Source organism: Sciurus vulgaris, assembly GCF_902686455.1.
Source record: "Sciurus vulgaris genome assembly, chromosome: 3".
NCBI lineage: Eukaryota > Metazoa > Chordata > Mammalia > Rodentia > Sciuridae > Sciurus > Sciurus vulgaris.
The window spans coordinates 119,747,372-119,768,579 of NC_136463.1; the positions used below are offsets into that span (position 1 = coordinate 119,747,372).

Genomic DNA, 21,208 nt, shown 5'->3' on the forward strand with positions numbered 1-21,208 from the left:
TTAATGTGTTTGACCTGAGGGTATATAATATTTCTGAGAAAATTTTGAATGGCGCTTATCATTAGGAAGCAAGAAGAATAAGGTAAACCTGAAAAAAGGGGTAGAGAAAGCAAAGTCAGAAAAGACTAAGATGAAGTTGTCAGAATTAAGGACTCCACATTCAAGAGAGTCATCAGTCAGGTTGATGTATTAGTTCCTTGCTAATGTACCAGTTCCTCCTCCATGCCTGGGACCAGTATGCTCAGTATAGTCCATGCAAAGACATTGAGGAGGGAATTTCTATTTTCCAAAGTAGCACCACAAAAGCAAGGTTATTAGGAGAAACTAAGTTGTTCTAGTTTATCTAACTACACTGGAGCTGCTGGATTCTATAAATATCTTAGGTATAGATAAGGTTCACATTCCTAAAAAAAAAAATCAGACATATTTCACATTACTTTTTAAATTTGCATCTCAATAAGAAGTAAAAAAGGAACACTGAAATGTATTTAGGATCTGAAGTCAGATGTGATTTTAAACTTTTGCTCAATGTGACAATGACAAGTTACTCAATAGTCATGGACCCTGACCATTATCACATTTGCAATGTGGCAACAATACTAGTTCCTTCACAAGACTGCAAGGGTTAATTCAATGAGAGAACTAAATCAAGAATCTAGTTGGGTGCCAGAATTTAGGCCCCATTCTAACATGATACAAATAAAACAAAACCAAGTTCTCTTATGACCTCTCTCTCTCTCTCTCTCTCTCTCTCTCTCTCTCTCTCTCTCTCTTTCTCTCTCTCTGTCACACACACACACACACACACACACACACACACACACACACACATGAATGCACAACTTTTTGAGTCTGGGATGTTTTGTAATGAAGCTATTTTTTGAGCATCAGTTTTCATTTCAAAGACCTCTGCCCCTGGCTCTGCCTACCTGTTTCAATATGGGGAAAATTCCCCCAGTGAAGAGGAAAAGAGCTGAAAGAAAAATTTCTAGGTAGAATTCCTGCATAAAAGGAAAGGAAAAACGCTGACCTGGAAATATTCAGACATGTGCAACAAACAAAAGTGTCTGCCTTCATGGAAGAACCATACCTCAGGAAATTTTCTTCATTTATCCAATTATGAAGATCCAGAAGTGGAATTCTATGATCCTAGAATATTCCATCCATCAAAAACTAACACATCATTAGATTTAAGGTGGCCTTACTGCAGATGAGGCACCTAGAAAAGTTCAAATAATTCATGGAAATCTATTAACACACATTTAATAATCTGAAGATTTAAAAAGGACTTGGAAATGTATTAGAGCCAAGTTTCAAAAGTAAGCATATTAATTAATTTAGTTAAAATGCTTGTGTAAAGATACAGGTATGCCTCCTTTTATATATTTAACTTATTTTTCCAAGGAAAGTTGTATATAAAGTGACTATTTGCAAATTGAATTATGTTTCCTATAGATTTTCATGATAAAATAGGTATGTATTCCTTGTTAAAGAAAAACAAAGTATGTCTTGAGATATAATCATTTCGAGGACTACCTACACTTTTATAAAGAATATTGTTTGCTGGGAGCAGTGGTACATGCCTTGTAATCCTAGCTCAGGAGGCTGAAGCAGGAGGATATCAAGTTTGAGGCTAGCCTCAGCAACTTAGTGAGACTATCTCAAAATAAAAAGATTAAAAGGCCTGAGAATGTATATAGTTCAGTGGTAAAATGCCCCTGGATTCAATCACTGCTAACAATATGTATATTATTACTCAATGCACATAATATGAAAATGAATATTAAAAATAAAGTTCGTTTCATATTGGAACTAAACCTAGCATATAAAGAAAGAATAATGGTTTTTCTGACCAGTGTATACCAAGCTTTAACCTTTCATATTCTATTGTGCTCTGTTCTTAATGTACAGCAGAAAAACATGTAAGTCTGGTTGTTCAGAACTTTCTCCCCTTTATGGAAATGGTTAGCTATAGAAATGATCTGATGGAATCAGGCAAAATAGAAAAGTATATACAAAAACACAGCAGGGAATAGTCCATGAGCAGATAGATTCAAACATTTGGAATAAGAAATCAGAAAGTCTGGAAATCTTCAAATAATATTTAGCAAATCTGTTTTTAGTTTGTGTTCATAATACTTTAATATACTGAAAAAATGAAAAGTTACAATTGTAAAATAAGACTAAAAAGTTACTACCAGAAAAAAGATATTTCTGTCTTAGCTTTGTTAACTCTTGGGTATTAAAAAAAAAAAAACCTCTAAAATTTTGAACACATGTTCATAATCATGAATTATAATATAAATTACTATCTGATTACATCCTTGCTATGAGATTTAATGTCATCATTTCTTTAGTATAAGTTTACTTTACTTACTATATAAATGTCAATTTTTTTTTTTTTTCTCAGCGTTGGAGATTAAACCTACTGCCTCCTGTCTGGTAGACAAAAGTTCTACCACTGAACTATGTCCCCAGCCCATAAATATCAATCTTTATGAAGAGAAATTAAAGTTACATAGTAATCATTACTACAGATTCTGTTTTCTTCCTTATCCTTCATATAATTCTATTTTGTTTTGCACATATCATTAAGTATATATGGCTTAACATTTTTTTACATTTTAATTTAGAAAATTAATGTTACTTTTTGGTAAACAAAAAAACTAAAGAAGAGAAATCATTGAAAGGGAAACATTATAAAATGTCATCAGAATTTAGAAATCCAACTTTTAATATTTTTTCCTCTTCTTACTACTTCAAATTATATTGTCTTTCCCTTTATTTATGAATCCCCAAAGATAAGATTTAGCCTTAAAACTTTTAATAAAGTCTTTTATCTGAAAAGTAATATAAATGAATGTAGTTAAGATACAAAATATCAGTTAAGAAGAGTCAGAGAAAAAGAAAATTAATGTGCTTGGATTTCAAAAACCTAATTCTAGGAAATTAATAAAAGAGCATGATTCTTATTTCAAATCTATATTACACATAAGTCTCTTTGATACGGGAAAATATTCAGGTTTTGCTCATTTTGTGTCTTGGATGTACTGACAAAACATTTTATGTTCACCCTTTTAAACATTCGAAGGCAAACTCACAAGTTAGAATCAATGGAAATGAAGGGAAGGGATGCTCTTACAATTAATATAATATCAAAGAAACTATGTATATCTTGGTGAGTTTCTGATAGTGAATGATTCTGGAAGAAAATCTTAAGCAATGCATAATTTTAAGGAGCATGGATTTTATAGCCAGACAGTATGGACTTAAATTCTGACTCTACTAATTCCAATTGTGAGAATTTAGGCAAATTATTTAACTTTTTGGCATCTAAGTTTCTTGATATTTTAAATGGAGATGATCACAGTATCTAAATTATGAGGTGATTATATGGATCAAATGATTTCATAATGCTCAAAATAGTGCTCGACAAAAAAATAGATACTATGTACTATTATTATGAACAATCTCCCCTCAAGATATAATATTGGGCAAATTACCTTGTAAATTTTATTCCCTAATTTAGTTTTTGAATTAGAATCTTCTGTATAACCAGTTGATCTATTGCTGAGCAAACTGACAAAGTGAAACATGAATATTCATTTGATAAGTAAAGCTGATGCTTACCATGAAATACATGTGTTTTGTTATAGCAGGACAACTAACTTTGGAGAAGAGATCTTCCAAATATCTTGCCTGGCCTCTGTTGGTATACATGGAAAAATTTACAAACACACACATACACACACACACACACACACACACACACACATGCATGCATACCCATACACATATTTGTGTATGGATGTATATATATAATATGTATGTCCTAATATCAATAATTGTATATACTAAATATTGAGGCATTGCAAATATGTCTGATATGATACTAGAGTGCACACTTGATTTTTGTTGCTTGTCAGTATTTATTTCCCCCTTATCTTGGTAAGTTTTAGAGTTTGGGAGGTTGGATTTGCTATAGCATCTTACCACAATCAGAGAAGAATTTCCTAAAAACAACAACAACAAAAACAACACTACCCACAAAAACCATCACCGTGAAAGTCAGAGCCCAAGGATACAGCATAACTATATGCTGGTAACATCAGTTGACCTCCTGGATCATCTTATGCTTAAAGCTAGTCCTAGACAATAAAAGGTGAATAAATAATTTTCATTCTGTTTTTTCTTTCTTTCTTTTTTTAACATTTTTCCTTCAACTACTCTGAGTGCTCTTCTTTCTCTTATAATAAAAAGATACCTGCTACAGTGACTAAAATATTCTTTCTGGCTGAAACTTTCCCATGTTCTTTTCCAACAAGTACATTTTCTAATGAAAATGATGAAGCTAGAAAATGTGCAAATATATCCATTTAATAATTAGAACTTTTAATTATAATTGATGCCATTGCCTGATTTTTATTTAATCTTTATTTGGTGTTTTATTTGCATGAGCTAGTGTTTCTTTTCAAGACTGAGTAAAGACCGAAGATTTTTAGTGTCAGACTTTGAGTTTGAATCCTGCTTATATGATTTTAGGATACTTCCTCTAATCTCAGTGTAACTCCTTTCTTCAGTTTTAAAATAAGGATCATGAAAGCATGTATTTGATAGTTACAGGAAGGAAGACATTTCTTCATGCACACATCTTAGCCCTGCATCTGGCCCTTAGTAAATCCTCAAATCTTAGCTGTTATTGTTTGAAAGACTGGCACTTGGGATCTCACTTTCCTGTGAGTTTTTTTTTTTTTTTTTTTTTTTTTTTCTGGTTGCTTTACAATGACCTAAATCAGAGATAAAATAAGACCATTAACTTAATTTTTCCCCCTAAGGAAAGTTAATTTGTATGACACAAAAGAAGTGTTTCTGTTGAATTATCAAAGAATTTTGTTGGATTTCAGACTCACTCTGTGACTGAGGCAAATATTAAATATGACTCTATGTAATATTTCCTTAATATAATTGTTTCATATGGGTTTTATTTTAAATGTACTATTTACTATCTTAATACTTTTTTCACACAAACTTTACTTTCCACTGTTATTTGAAATTCCTTCTTTTACCTTCCTTCCCAAAGTGGTCTGGGACAGTCAACTTAAGTGCCCAGATAATCCTCATTGGGCAGCAAAAGAACTCATCTTGGTAATCTTCATTATGGGGGAAAACAATAATAGTAATAATAATAATAGCCAAAGCATTCATCATACAGAAATCTGAATGATGAATGCTTTCTTCTTACTTAATTTAACTGAATTATTAATATTGATTGAATGACTTCCTGTCTTTGTAAAAAAAAAAAAAAAAAAAAGAACAGAAGCACTATCAGTTAACAAAATGAATCACTGAAATTTTCAAAGTTTTAATGCTTAGTTCTACATTAAGTCTGTGACTGATCAGAGAGCTTCATTACTGGAAGCTTCGGGCTCCGTTGACGAACATCACTGAAAGCTTCATCTGTTGTACACACTGGAGGTTTTCTACTTCATAGTTCCAAGCCCTCTAGTGGTAGTTATACTAATGTCACTTTGTAGTCCCTGAACAGGAAATGCTTGTTTTTACTTCAGTTACCAGAATCCTTTCACAGGAAGTTAGGTGTGGTCTTTGAAGGAGAATTTAAAAAAAAAAAAAAAAAAAAATTTTTTTTAAAGATTTTTTTTTTAAAGCATGATGGAATTTTAGCTGCAGTCTTCTTGGTTCCAGCTTATCAGTCCCAAACTCTGAGTGTAAAAGATTCTTCAGGGGTAATGTTTTAATATTCTTATGCTTATTCTCTACAATGCTTCTCTACCTTTACAGGAAAATCCTTGGGGAAATCTGCAGGGGGACCACTTTCATTTTGAAGCTGCTGGCAGCATGTTTTAGCATGTCTTTTCTATTGGAGCATCCAGGCATGAGAGTTTCCTCCCTTGAGTGTTCAAGGACCATCTACTTGCCTATGCCGATTGCTAGGCATGAGGGTCTCTGGCGATGAGTGAGGAAAATGAGGGATGTTCTGGAGGTACTGTGACACTGGGAGGGCAGTCTGATAGCTGGTGGCTGAAAGGTTCTGGTCAACTTCAAAGAAATACATGGAAACTAGATCGTAGCTTACATCAGTTCAGATTTCCCTCTTTTCTCTGGTATATACTGCAGAAATGAATTGAATTAATATATTTTACTCTTAGAAAATGCATCTCCTATATTTCAGTGGGGACTCTCATTTCTATAGTGTTGAAGTTGAAATGGACTTATACTTTTAAAAATGAGAAAATAGATGAAGTGATTTTTGTACAGTTGGCATTCACAAGCCAAGGTTTTGGTTGTATTGTTTAAATAGCATAGAAACTCCTGTCTTTGATTCAGAGATTACATTTGGAATGATTGCTGTGCTCTGCCGAGTTGTCTATTTTAGTCTACTAAAAGATGGTTTGAATACCAGTAAAACTCCATTTATATTATCACAAAGACCTTATAGTAGGAGTTTGTTTTAAAGATATTTTCAACTTGTTATTTTTTAAATTCTCAATTCTGAAATGGGTACTCAGACCTCTATGCTAGATTTTTGTAAAATGGGATCTATATGGGAAAAAAAAAATGGGTTATCTTTGCCGTATTTCCTAAGGTATTGAAATTTGTTGATTTAAAAAAGAACTACCCTAGCTAGCACCAGGTTGCTAAGCCAGGGGTTCCAAGCTACAGACCTCTGAGGTGCGTGACTTCCTGCCTGGTTGGCAGAATCTGGGTCCCTTCCTGTGCAGCTTGCTAGCAGTTCCAAACACAATCGGGCATCTCTTGCTCCTCCCCATTCCCTTGCTTTCAGGCAGTGTGTACCTGTGTTTCCACAGCCTGGCATCAGGATTTTTAGAGTTCTTTACCTGATGTAATGATTTTGAATAAACTCTTAAAGGTGATAAAGTGGACCAAAAGAAAAGTGGAAAAAAAAATGAAGAAAGACATTCAGGATCCTCACACAGTCCCATTTCTACAATTCTGTGATTTTTTTCTCTCTTGTTTTGGACCTGACATATTTTCAGAAAGAATGTTGAAAAAGATGGCTGCCAAAATAGTCACACAAGTGAAAAAGCAAGCACAAATCAGTATCCTCCATTTCCAAGCTCTGAATTGAGATTTTTCCCCAAAGTAATATAATCACTTAAAACATTTTGGGAGTAGGAGATTAGATGACCTCATAGACACCTACTGAATGTGAATGACAGATCTCTGTGTAAGCAGATGAACGCATGCATGAGGTTCCCTGAATGCTAAACACAGCTCCCTTTGTAAAGTACTATGGCTTTTGGTTTGCATACTTTATGTCAGTGCTCAGTGTCATATAACTACCACAGTCACCTAATGGTCCTTGGTTTTTTTTCCCCCCCTCTGTTTCTGTAGCACTTTCTCATGCAAGGAGCTAAACAGTGATTAAAGGAGCAGGATGAAAAGATGGCACAGTCAGTGCTGGTACCGCCAGGACCTGACAGCTTCCGCTTCTTTACCAGGGAATCCCTTGCTGCCATTGAACAACGCATTGCAGAAGAGAAAGCTAAGAGACCCAAACAAGAGCGCAAGGATGAGGATGATGAAAATGGCCCAAAGCCAAATAGTGACTTGGAAGCAGGGAAATCCCTTCCATTTATTTACGGAGACATTCCTCCAGAGATGGTGTCAGAGCCTCTGGAGGACTTGGACCCCTACTATATCAATAAGAAAGTGAGTTCCTAGTCCAGTTGCCTTTATTGTCCTGTTTCCTATTTCTGGGCTGGTCCCATGGATTATGGCAAAGATTGTTGTATCTCCTGTCTGTCTAAAGTATCTGTAAAATGCTGGGTGGGCCTGATCCAGTAATGGACCAAGTATCCTAGAAATCTTTGGAAAGCATTCCTGTGAACCTGCATTCTGGGGACAGGAAGAGAACTGAAGAGGCATTGCGGAAATTGAGGAAGGGCAATTACCAATTCACCTTCATGAATGCTAATTATATCTAAAATTGAGGGCAATTTGACCCTGGCTCTCTGGCAATGTGATGAGCGATGTGAAAAGTGGCAAGTAGGAGTATATTTGAAATATATATTTTTATATTCCCAAAAGCAGTGTCTAAATTCCCTTTTATGATCTCCAGTTCTATGCAAGGCACTTTGGTCTTCTTTAAGTTTATGATTTCCCAGCATAGATGTTTTCCTTTCCGTGCCTCTCCAGAAAAATAATCATAAGTGACTTATAAGTGCCAGAAACTTTTAGTCAAGTACACGCTGGGAAACCTTGAAGTCCTCATGAGAAAATGATCTAAACCAGGAATAACTAAACCCATTTTTATGCCTCCTGTGGATTTTAAATGCAGTTTTAAGATGTTGGTGTTAAAACTTGATAAAGATGCTAAGAATTCCTATGGCCCTAACAAATTTTCTGCACATTCTTTAAATTGTCATGCAACTTATTAAATTAAGAGAGTGTATAGTGCTCAGAAAGGAAAAATTCTATCATCCTGCCACATATTGGCAATTACTATGCTACTACATTATTTTATAGGGCAATATTTTTAAATATGGTCTCACCATTCCCTTAAAATATCCTTAATATATTTTCTAAATATTTTTGTGTGTGTATGTGTGTGTGTCTTCTTTTTCAGACATTTATAGTATTGAATAAAGGGAAAGCAATCTCTCGATTCAGTGCCACCCCAGCCCTGTACATTTTAACTCCTTTCAACCCCATTAGAAAACTAGCTATTAAGATTTTGGTACATTCATATCCTTTTAATAATGGTCGCTTAATGTGGTATTTTTTCTTTTCCAAATTATTGAGCTGGAAATTTTCTAACTATATGTGGTTGGCTACATGCTAGATGCTCTTTCTTTTTCTTTCCTCTTACTTGACACCTAGCATGTTGCAAAATGGATTCGGAGGTAAGTAAAGCCCTGTTCCTCAACCTGGGTATTTCTCCTCCCACTCACTGCTCCCTTCATTTCTCCTTCGCTCCCTTCTGAATTGCTCATGACATCAAGATTTCAGGGTTTTTTTTTAAAACATGTTACCAGGTTCTCCTTTCTGTCTTCACATTTTACAGTGTTATATAATAATTTCCATGCACTAATTTTCTTTGCTGCTTTTACATTTGGAAAATGCATATACATAATCGAACTATACAATTTTGCACCTTTTGATACGAATTCTACTGCTTTCTGCTTTTTATTTTAGCATTTGAAAGCTTTGAGTTAATATGGGTTAAACATTTTCTCTATATGTACACTAGCCTTTCTGATATTTCTCCAAGTTATCTTCCAGAAATATTCCATTAATTTCCTCTCTGTCTCTCTCTCTATATATATATGTACATACATATATATATGTATATATGTATGTATATACATGCATATATATATGTATGTACATATATATATATATATATACATATCTTAGTTGTATTCGTCATTTTTCTTGTTGAAGTATCTACTCCCTAGAAATGGGATTGATGACACTGTGATGAGAGACAGAACTGCATTTACTCCTTGAGGTCAAATATAGTAGTTAGGAATAAAGGTTTTTTATTCTAGATCAGGGGAAATTGTCTGGCTGCAAGCAGCCCTGGAAAAGCCAATGGAGCAGAAGCTTAGAAGACTGGGGCTATGTCGGGCAAGGGCATTGACAGGAAGCACACAGAATCCTTGGGCTGAAGAGTGGTTTGTATCAGTAAAAGAGGTGAGGCAGGAGAACTCTAGCTCAGATAGGGCAATTTTTGGTCTTCTTTATTAAGAGCCATGGCTTGGGTATCCCATGACATGGTCAGCACAGAGCCTAGTTTTAAGACTTGCAGCATAAAAGCTCACTACCACTATCAGGCACAGAAAGTATTTTGAATCAGATGGGTAGGAAATTTAGAACATGGGATAAGTCATATACAGGACACTTTCCACAGTTCTAAAGGGAAGAGATATAAAGAGATATAAGAGATATAAGAGATATCCAGGCTTGCCTGATCATGAAGCAAATGATAGGTTTAGAAGCAGGACATAAAGCCTTCTTTGTGCTTCTAGTGCATCCTTCTCTCTCAGTTTTGCATAAGCATCAACACATTTTCACTTGATATTTGTTTTAGGTTGAAAATTTATGGTGTATTACCTTAAGCAATAAAGTTTCTTTACCTTTGTTTTATAAATAAGAGAATCCAGTTGTCTATGGAAAACAATGTCTTTGAGTTACCATTAGAAATGAAATATAAAGTTGGGATTTATATTTGGGTGTCCTGAATTATAAATGATGATCTATTATTAAATCCCAAGTGCAATGAAGAAATCTATCCATAAATTACTCATTATACTTTTAAATCTTATATTTTAATTATTATTATGTACATATAATGTATATGTGAAACTATGTGGAAAGCTCAGACTTAGCCCACAGCCCTGTTCATCTGGTAGGCACTGGGAGAACATGTATTCAAAAAATAAGTGACAAAATCAGAGGTTAGAGAATCAGATAAAAAACGTGGGGAAAAAAGTGGATTTGAATGGATCAGAAAAATTCAATTTGTCCTCTACCAAATGATGAGATGGAATGAAGAAAGACCAATATAAATGAAAAATTGACTTTTTTTTTTTGAAAGATGATTGTAGAGAGATCATGTATTTCTTTGAAAATCTCATAAAATCTATCATCCTCACTCCATAAAAAATATTCCTAGGATGTCGTTAATTCAAACTTAAGACCTTTTGGAACAGAGACTGTCATGGTAGAGGGCACTGCCAGCTTTAGGTTCTGATGGAAGAATTTGGGCACTGAGGACAAAGTTTCTGCCAGGAGCTCTCTAAATTGCCAGGTACAATTTGAATTTGAGGGTTTTCCATAAGAAAGAACTCAGTCTCCTTCTGACAAAGTCGGTAAGAGTCCTGCAGAGATGCAGGTTGAAGTGTGAAAGCGACCAGGTAAATAAATCTATTAAGGCATGTTAGGTTGTGGTGTTTATTCTCCTAGAGGCTTTGTGATATGTAGCCACAAATTTCTTCCAAGGTAAACACTTCGATTCCCTTAAATCTCTAATTGCCTGAATGAAACTATTATATTTCAGATGTCTCATCTTGGAGTATAGATAAAAGAAAAGAAAAGGCAGGTGGGCTAACAGTCTAAGACAGACAAATCCAAATCCATCGGTCTATTGGGCGATGCTGGAATAGTTGATCAGAGATTCCAGTAAACAAATATTTATAACACAGTAGTTTGTGACTGATTTTCACAATGACTTTGTCCTCTATGCCTCACAATGCAAACCCTTGATTCAAACCTTTGTTTTCTGACTTCAAGTGCAGCATCCTTGGCAGTAAGTTAAAAATAATTATAAATGGTTACAGGAATATGTGGTGGACATTGGTGGAGATAATGAGAGTGGCAAAATGTCATCAGTTTTAGATTTACTTTACAGAAAGGCTGACAGGATTTTCTGAGCACTTGGATATGGAGGATAATGGAATAAGAGAAGCTAAGGGTGACGCAAAGTGCTTAGTCTGATCAAGAAGGAAAAATGGTTTTTGTTGACTGAGTCTGGGACAACTTTGGAGTTGGAGTAATTTGGTTGGTAAAATCAAATACTTGGTTTTGAACATCTTATGTTTGAGACACCTGTTAGACATTTAGTGGAAGAGTTGAGGAGTGAGGTGCATATGCAAATCTGGAACTCAGGAAATTGTTGGGCTGCAGATATAAATTTGGAAGATGTCAGTATAGGGACATTTTTTTCAAAATCACTGCACTGGACTAGGTTGCAAAAGACCTGAGACACTTTAAATCACATGATGAATACCAAACTGCCTATCGTCCACCAAAAGTTAGAAAATGAAAATCATAGGTTTGGGTATCAGAAAACCTACATTCAAATCCTTGTTCTGAGATTTACTTCTCAGTTCTGTGATATTGAACATTCTCCTTCTTCTCCTTCTCCTTTTTCTACCAGGGATTGAACCCAGGGGTGCTTAACCACTGACCCACATCTCCATTCCTTTTTATTTTTTGACACAAGCTCTCACTAAGTTGCTGAGAGTGTCTTTGAACTTGCAATCCTCCTGACTCAGCCTTCCAAGCTACTGGGATTACAGACATGTGCCACCACACCTGGCAAGCATTACTGTTTTTAATCTCAGTTTTCCATTTATAAATGATAATCATAGTTTACAAATCAATAATAATAAAATGTATGACCAATACCTCAACCTAGGATCCATGACTAGCACTTGACAAAGGGTAAAAATGACTGCTCCTGTTGGTAGTAGCAACAATTCTAGAAGCAACTTTTGTAAAGATTGGCAAAAGTCTTTCATGCTACTTAAGGAATTCCACATCAAATTCTATACAAATCATTACTCAGTTTCAGCTTCTTCTTTCAAAGGAAAAGCTCTTTGGGCGCCAAAATTGGGAACTTTAAATGACCCAAACACATTGTGAGCGTCCCCAACCCTCTCACTCTTCAGAGGAGAGATGAGGCCCAGAGGTGTTTAGTTCCTCCCTAAGTCTGCATTTTCCATCAGTGGTGGGGCTAAAACTTCAGACCTGATCCTCTGACTCCCATCTCAGTGCTGTATGCATTCTTTATTCAACAGAAGAAAACTAATTTTTCATCAGTTAGATATAATATACCAGGGGCATTGCGATGTCTGTCTCTGTGCATTTCAAAGGTTCTGTGGCTCCAACTTACTAGACCTAGATGATACATATAAAATTAAAAAAAAATAATTTTCTATACAAAGAACTATACAAGTCTATAGGACAGGAAATGTTACAACTTAATGATTTTCCTTTCTTTTGCTTTCACTATTCAAAGGTTATCCCTAGTTTTCTACCAGTAAATAGGTATTTGCTAATATTAAAATTAAACAATTTGAGAGTTAACTGTATATATGTGAATATATATTCAGTATTTTCCTGGTTCATTAATATGTACTGATATCTAGAAAGAGACCTATTCTGCTTAATTCCCCATTTTTAGTTTAGAAAAACTCTCACATAAATCTTCTCTCTACATCAAGTTTATATGTTACATGTTAAAAATTCCTCTGCGGGCTGGGGAAGATAGCTCGGTTGGTAGAGCGCTAGCCTTGCGAGCACAGGCCCTGGGTTCAATCTCCAGCACCGCAAAAAAAAAAAAAAAAAAAAAAAAAAAAAAAAATTCCTCTGCAACTTCTCTGCATAGTATTTATCATTACAAAGTTCTTGAACAGAGCAGCACACTGCCCTTCCTTAAGAATAACAGAAAAATTCTACGTTTTATTTCCAATAAACAAATAATTAGTGGTAATAAAAGCAGTTGATTATTATCTTAGCAGACAATGACTATATCCTATAAGAGTATACTGTTAGTCACATTTACATATGAAAACTGACCCCCAAAACTAAGCAGCTTGCTGAAGTCCTCCTGGCTGCTAAGGGACATCTGTGACCCTCACAGTTTGTGACCCAGACAGAGGGGCAGGCCTGCCACGCTCCACATCAAAGCTCACAAGCACTTTCAGCATAAGCATGAAGATTTTCCTCATTATGTGCATACAGGAAAAATTGTACATTTCCAACTGGAAGGTCAGAATTCATCAGTAGGTTAACACACTTTTACTAATACTTAGTATTGAGAAATTAGTAGAAAATAAAAACTTCTTTCCTGACATTTTATAAGGTTAATCTGCCTGCTTTATTTCATAAATCCAAGCTCTCATGAAAGTCTTTTTCCAAGATACATTGCTCTTTTGAAAAATGTACTCCAGTTTATGACTTGGCTTTAGAGTTAGAAAATAATATAGGATTATGCATTTTCCAACCCATTTTAACCCTTTGACATCTGCCTTGAGGTTGAGTTTCTATATTAATATGTGGTATCACCAATACTAAATTCATACCTATATCTTCATTTGAATATTTGTGTGTTTAACTGAAACCATGCTTTGCAGTCACTCATCAAAATTCAGGAGAAAGTATGTGACTCATGAAATGAGTAATAATAAATTAATAATTATTAATAAAATTAAAGGATTTAGAAACTTTCTATTTAGATATACTTATGATATCCAAAGTGTACAAACTTGATTCTAGCTATCTCCTCTTTTATTTTAAAAGGAAGGAAAATACTCAAATTTGTTTTGAGTGTGTGTCAGAATTTTTAACTGAAGTGTTTATTTTCCTCTTAAATTTCTAATGCAATGTGGAAAACAACTGTTTTTGAGCATAATACATTATTATCAATGACTTTCTAAAAATGATCATTAGTCAATTAGTAATTAATGTTGAAATAATATTTTATCTTATTAAATATAATTAAATTCTACTCCTATAAATAACATTTTTAAGAACCATAAAACTGTTGTTGAGTCCATATGTAACATTAATCTCATGAGACTGTTAATATCCACCTTATGTTTATTTCTGTATCCTACCTTTTTATAAAATGCAGAAAACTTTATTCACAATATGTGTGAGGTCTGTCATTAAAGGGATATTTTAAGGTGCTTCGGGGATATGTAACTGGTAGATCTAATAAGACAGACATTATTGTGAACAACTTTCTACTGAAAATGTCTTTTTATCTCAGTACTAAAACAAAAACATGGATTGGCCAGAGTGAAGCAGAGAGCATTTCCAGAGAGTGGAAATAGCAAGACCTTGGTATGAGAAGGGCCATATGAAACCCTCATAACATTTCCAAACAAATTACAAAATCATTGGACTGGAGATAGTACAATAAAGAGAAAAGAAGTTGAAACTACAGTGTACCGGGGTCAGAACTCTTAGAATTTTGACTCTATGTTAAGACACTTGATCCTCATTCTAAGAGTAGTGGAGAGCTACAAAAGCAATCCAAATTACGTTTCCAAAGGTCATTTTGGTGCAATGTGCAGAATAGATTAAAAGGAGCCAAATATGAATTCAGAAAGATCACTGTAGGGGAAACTGCAATAATGCAGATGGACTATTAGACTTGATTTTAGTTTTGATGAACCCTGGAACATGCAGTGATATGGGGATGGAAAATGGCAGACTAACTATGGAGACAGAGTTGACCATGTTTTGTTGGTTGTGCAGGCTTAAGAAAAGAGAGAAATCCAAGTTTATTCCTAGGTTCCTGGCTAGATCATGAGACATTTTAAGATACAGAGGTATCCAAGGTATTTAGAGGTATTTAGTCAGAGCAAAGGGATAAGAGGAAAAGATTGTTAGTTCAGTTTTAGACCTGAAAGTCTTTTAAATGATTTTGAAGTGTCAATGAGGTATGTCAGTGCAGTCGTTATATAGACAATTTAGTATGTGCAGTTGTCATGTAGACAATTGAGACAAAGTGTCACCTAGAAAGAAGTATTTCATATTGGTGGGCATGCAGATGGTACCTGAAGCTATGTTTTCTGAAGAGCTCTACTACAATGAGGATGGCAGGACAGAGTAAATGGCTTAGATATTCTGTATTTTTTTTTTTCAAAAAGGGAAATACAGTTTTCAAGGGATACAGAAAAATTGTTTCCCCTGAGGCATGAAGAAAATAGGGACTTGAAAGCAAAAAGAAAACTTAATGAAAATGGGAGGGATGATCCTTGTTTCATGTCAAATAAAAACTCAAAATCATCCTTTTGTTTTTTAGTGACAAAACATGGAGATGTTTTTCATCTTTAGCAAGAAAAGCTGGCAGGCTGAGTATGTGATAGATACATATGGAAAAGAAAGATCAACAGCTCTTTTAAGAAGTGTGACTGTGAAATGGAGAAGAGTGGATGGCCTGGAAGCAGTTGAGGAGGGGTGTGGATTACAGGAATGGTCTCCCTCTTCCCCAGGATGGGAGGGATATAAGTAGTTTGTGTTGATGGGAAGAGGCCAATGAAGCGGCAGACACTAAAGGTAAAAGAAGGAAGAATTAAGAGGATGCTGACATATTCTGGAAAGATAGAAGGTGTTCAGGGTATGGGCAAAGGAATGGAAAACTTCCACACTGTAACTGGAAGGAGAGGATACATCCCAGTGTAGAGAGGTTTATCAATTTGGGGGTGGGAAGTGGAGCTCTGTCCCATCTTTTCTCTCTGTGAAGTAAGAGATGAGGCTCTCAGCATGCAATGCAGAGGAAAGCAAGAAGAGGGTTACTGATCAAAGTAGAGTGTAGGATGCTCAAAATGATCTTTGTGGGGAGTAGAAGGTGGGCCCAATAGAGGGATACAGGCTGCTGAGGACCCCCAGGTTAGTGATGACGCATTTAGAATGGTGTGACCATCTGCCAAAGAGGATTATGTGTTTCCCCAGCAGGGCCAGGCAAACCAGCAGGCACACAGGAACCTCTGGTTTTACCTACTAACAGTAAGGCATCTTTAATTTTATCTTTTGTTTGTTTTTAGCAATAAAGGAAGACTGTGTTTCTTCTTTGAAATGGTGTTTTCTGTGTTCTCTAGATTGTAGTGCCCTCACGTGGCTGATCCACATCATTCAGTTATACCCATGTGGATGCCTTTGAACAAGCTGAGAATTAAGCAAGGCCTTATAACACTGCTACTAAAAACAAAAATCAGTTATTACTTTGAATAAAACCAGTTGCAAAGAAACTTCTTTCTATATTAATACATCACTGCCTACTGACTGTCCTATGTGTTGCATTTGGAATATTGTTGATGTTTTGTGATGTGTAAGCAACATAATGATTTAATAATAAAAATAGAGTGAGAAGGAATGTCAGTAGGATTCAGTGTCTCCCTGAGACATTTACAGTTGTGTCAAAATTCACGTTAATAGAGTTTGCTGTATTATATAATTGAAAATGGATCTTTTTTGTGCTTTATATGAAATATGAAAGTCATTTCACTTATCTGACTACTAAATATTTTCTTTTTTTTCTGTTTTATCAAAATAAGACAAAGTGAATGGCACTGGCTATACCTACATAGGCAAAGTGAGATAGAATGAAACAGACTGTATAAGCACTGTTCTCTATTATCCAGGAAGTAAGGAAAGCAAATTGTTGAGCATCTACTATGTACCAGGTGCATGAAGTTGTAGGAGATGTGACATATTTTGACTAATTTGATTCTCATAGCAATCTTGTAAAATGGTTAGTCATTTTCTTACTTTCAACAATATCATATGCCAGTTAAGACTCAGGGAACTTCTTAAGTAATTTGGCCTTAGTTACAAACTCAATGAGCATTAACACACAAACTCAAGTAATGAGCATTAACACCAGCCACTTTCTCACACAATTCAGAGTACTATGAGCAATTACAGTATATTAGCATTTAACAAGGACCTTATTATAAGACATTTTTCCAGTATGACCCTTAGAATGAAGTTATAATACATTTAATTAATTACTTGAATACTTCTGTTGAGTTTTTGCCAAGGTTTACTTACATGCCGAACTTGCAGTTCTATTATTTAGTTGAGTCTCTTGCTAAGAAAACTTATATTGATAAATTATTTACCAATGAACTCATTTCTTAGCATTTAATCTTTTAAATATCTAAGTGCATATAAGTAGTCCCAAGTTAGTTGATGGTTTGGGCTAAAGATGCTCTACAAATAGATTGTTGAATAAGAGAAATGGAAAAAACAATGAAAAAATAATAAGCATAAAATAATAAGCATGGAAACTTTAACCTTCAGGTAGTAAAGGCATGGTAGTGCATGAAAGTGAGGTTTTTCTATCAATCTTTATCTTCCTTGACAATTTTCTACTTTTTTCAATGTGCTTATTATGTGCACAATTCTTACCAACTGTGTATTTATGACCATGAGTAACCCTCCAGACTGGACAAAGAATGTGGAGTAAGTAGAATTTTTTAAATATCTTTCAATATTGAAAACCCTTGATATTTCAAGTTGTGCCTTTAACATCTTTTGGCTTTTTCAGTTTTTTTAACAAATCATGCCAGCTACTTTAAACCAGACACAGATTCAAGTTCATTTCCATCACTGATTCCCTCTAGGACAAAGCTTGCAGAGACTTTCTCAGTTATTCAGACTACTTCAGTGGGTTAACTATTAATATTTGTAGCCATTTATCTTCCTTGTTTTTTCTGTTAAACATTACCAAATATTACTAATACATACCAATAAAAATTATGTTTAACCTATATTCCTTTTCTCATGCTATCACAGTTTTATGTATTAGTATCTATTTCATGGTCCTTAATGGTACATACTCTATGAAACACATATGTTCCATTCATTTTGGAAATAATTTCTATTTGATTATATCAGATTGATAGTATATTTCAGATAATATCATCATATAGAATTTGGATCCTTTAAATTAATTAATACAGAAAGTACAATATTCATTTATTTACATTCAATAATAATGTCTTTCAGAATTTAATGGTACTTTTTGCCTTACACCCTAACTGCATTCCATATTGTAGGGAGACCAATGTGGAAACCTCTGTTTTATTTGTTGTTTAAGTCAACCTTTAAGATATGTACACATCCAGAGTGGGACATAGCTCAGTGGTAGAAAATATGCTTAGCATCTATGAAGCCCTAAATTCAATCCCTATCACCCATAAGGGGGGAAAAAAAGTGTGTTCATGTAAATTGTATAAGGTCAAAAGATCTTTAATGTAAGTTTGACTATTTTCTCTCAGGTACACCTTTACAGGAATTTATACTTTTGAGTCACTTATTAAAATACTCGCGAGGGGCTTTTGTTTAGAAGACTTTACATTTCTTCGGGATCCATGGAATTGGTTGGATTTCACAGTCATTACTTTTGCGTAAGTTTCTTCATACATTTTCTTTCCTGGAAGAGTAAATCACTGGTGGGAGTTTACATTATATTTCTTCTTGGTGGCTTCCCTTGGCAGATTGAAATTTTTCCTTAGTTATCTTGTGAGTTTAGAGTATTTTTCTTCCAGTCAAATTATTCAGTTTGGAGAAATTAGGAACCGTCATAATAAATTCTGTGGCTTTGGTTTCACTTAGCACTGTAAAATAATGATATTACATCTCCCAAATAACAGATTATGATCAATGACAATGCCATTTTTCTCTTAATTGGGAAATTTGATAGCAACAATCATCAAAGTTGAAATGGTCTTGATTAAAGACCAAGGTAGACTTAGATTTCCCTAAATTCTGAATAACTCTGATTTAATTCTACAGGTATGTAACAGAATTTGTAAACCTAGGCAATGTTTCAGCTCTTCGAACTTTCAGAGTCTTGAGAGCTTTGAAAACTATTTCTGTAATCCCAGGTAAGAAGAAACTGGTATAAGGTGGTAGGCTCCTTATATCTCCAACTGTTTCTTGTGTTCTGTCATTGTGTTTGTGTGTGAACTCCCTATTGCAGATATGTGACAGAGTTTGTGGACCTGGGCAATGTCTCAGCGTTGAGAACATTCAGAGTTCTCCGAGCATTGAAAACTATTTCAGTGATTCCAGGTGAGAGCTAGGTTAAACACCGAGGCTGACTTTAGCTGCACTGGTGCTACATCACTGCTTTCCTTTGGCAGGAGCCTCGTTGCTTGGTGCATATCACATATAACTATGTAAAAAGCAAGAATTGGTACATCATATTTTGGATGGATTTGATTCTTTGCTTTTTACTAGTTGCTTTCTTTTCGACTGTTCTAAATCAGCCTTTGAGTTTAACAAATTTTGCATGAGGCATTTGCAGTATCAGGCTACCTGGTTTGCATTCTGTAACATCAAGCTTTCCGCAATAGAAGCTAAACTAAGAGTCATTCAAACTGACCATGGTCACTCGAAATTGACCATGTAGGCCCAAAACTGGCAATCTTTTTAACTGCAGGTAAATAAAAGAGCAAGGGATAGCATGAGTGCTGCATGGGGCTGTTTTCAGATGTCTTCCTTTTTTTAAACCCATACTCAAGATTTCAGATTCACAAATTTATAACCTCATAATTCAATGACTGCAAAATTTCTCATTATTCTATTCCTATAGATGTTTCTAAAACCAATGAGGGGTTAGAGAGTAAGACATCTGCAAATAAAAGCAAAATATTTACACAAGGTTGAGTTTAAGCATGAATAACAAATTCATTTCTTTTGCTCTAAGGAGTGTTTGGAAACACACATTTAGTTCGTTTCCTTTCACAGTTTTCTAATGAACATACAAGTTCTGCTTTCATTCATTTTCACCAGCTAGCAGGCTTTTCATGAAATGTTATTCAATCACAAGCATTACACTAATATTATTGGCATTCTGCATGACATTTTTATTTTCCAGGACAAGTTCATGATTTTTTTTTTTTTTTTTTTTTTTTTTAGTAAAGTAGCTATTGAATAGTGCATTAAAATGACTCCCTCTGACTTTGTTTGTAGGCCTGAAGACCATCGTGGGGGCCCTGATCCAGTCAGTGAAGAAGCTCTCAGATGTCATGATCCTGACTGTGTTCTGCCTCAGTGTGTTTGCTCTGATAGGCCTGCAGCTCTTCATGGGCAACCTGAGGAATAAATGTTTGCAATGGCCTCCAGATAATTCTTCTTTTGAAATAAACATCACTTCCTTCTTTAATAACTCCTTGGATGGGAACGGTACCACTTTCAATAGGACAGTGAGCATGTTTAACTGGGATGAATACATTGAGGATAAAAGTAAGATATACTCTTTTAACCATTAAGTTGTTTAGTTCTTTAAATATTAAATATATGGTGGGAATTATCTCACTTTGATGGGAACAACATAACTTAGTCTAATTTAAGACAATTTATGTCATATAATAGGGATATCCAATGATATCTCACTCCTTTTTCTATGTTATAAGAAAATTACATTTGAAAATATGTTATCTTTTTCTAAACCATTGTGATAAGCAGTTCCATACTATGCTATATAAACAGGTGAAGAGTTTCATACAACTTAATAAATGAGTCAATAGTTTGAGCCCTTCAGTGTATTATGCTAATATGTATTTTAACATCACTGAAGAAAATAATTTGTACCTATTTGGTTGACTCAACACATCCATTGAAAATATATGTTATATCTGGAAGTAGAGAAACCACTTGCTATGAAGCCACCAGAACTTGTATACGAATCAGAAAGTTACACAGCCCTGGTTCAGTCATTCTCTTGTTGATATTCCAATTCATTCCTTTGGTGTCATTCATTGTATTATAGTTGTTTATCAGTGTAATTTGATTTTATTTTAAGCACAGACAATTATAATTATTGAATAATTATAAGTGGCCATATACTTCAGCATTATTTCTTATGATTGAGACCAGCCCCTCTGTTCTTTGGTAGCCCCAGCCCTTTCCTCTCCAT

The 21,208-nt window shown here is 34.7% G+C and overlaps 1 protein-coding gene across 1 annotated transcript in view; it reads left to right on the forward strand.

Annotated features, from left to right (window-relative positions):
* LOC306657958 (sodium channel protein type 2 subunit alpha-like) overlaps nucleotides 1–21,208 on the forward strand; it is a 140,724-nt gene that overhangs the window by 43,575 nt on the left and 75,941 nt on the right. The window contains exons 2-7 of the mRNA XM_079134527.1: nucleotides 7,375–7,692; nucleotides 8,609–8,726; nucleotides 17,655–17,745; nucleotides 18,564–18,692; nucleotides 19,081–19,172; nucleotides 20,263–20,535. Coding sequence (XP_078990653.1) covers nucleotides 7,426–7,692; nucleotides 8,609–8,726; nucleotides 17,655–17,745; nucleotides 18,564–18,692; nucleotides 19,081–19,172; nucleotides 20,263–20,535 — 970 coding nt within the window. The 5' untranslated portion in view covers nucleotides 7,375–7,425. The remainder of the gene's footprint in view (nucleotides 1–7,374; nucleotides 7,693–8,608; nucleotides 8,727–17,654; nucleotides 17,746–18,563; nucleotides 18,693–19,080; nucleotides 19,173–20,262; nucleotides 20,536–21,208) is intronic.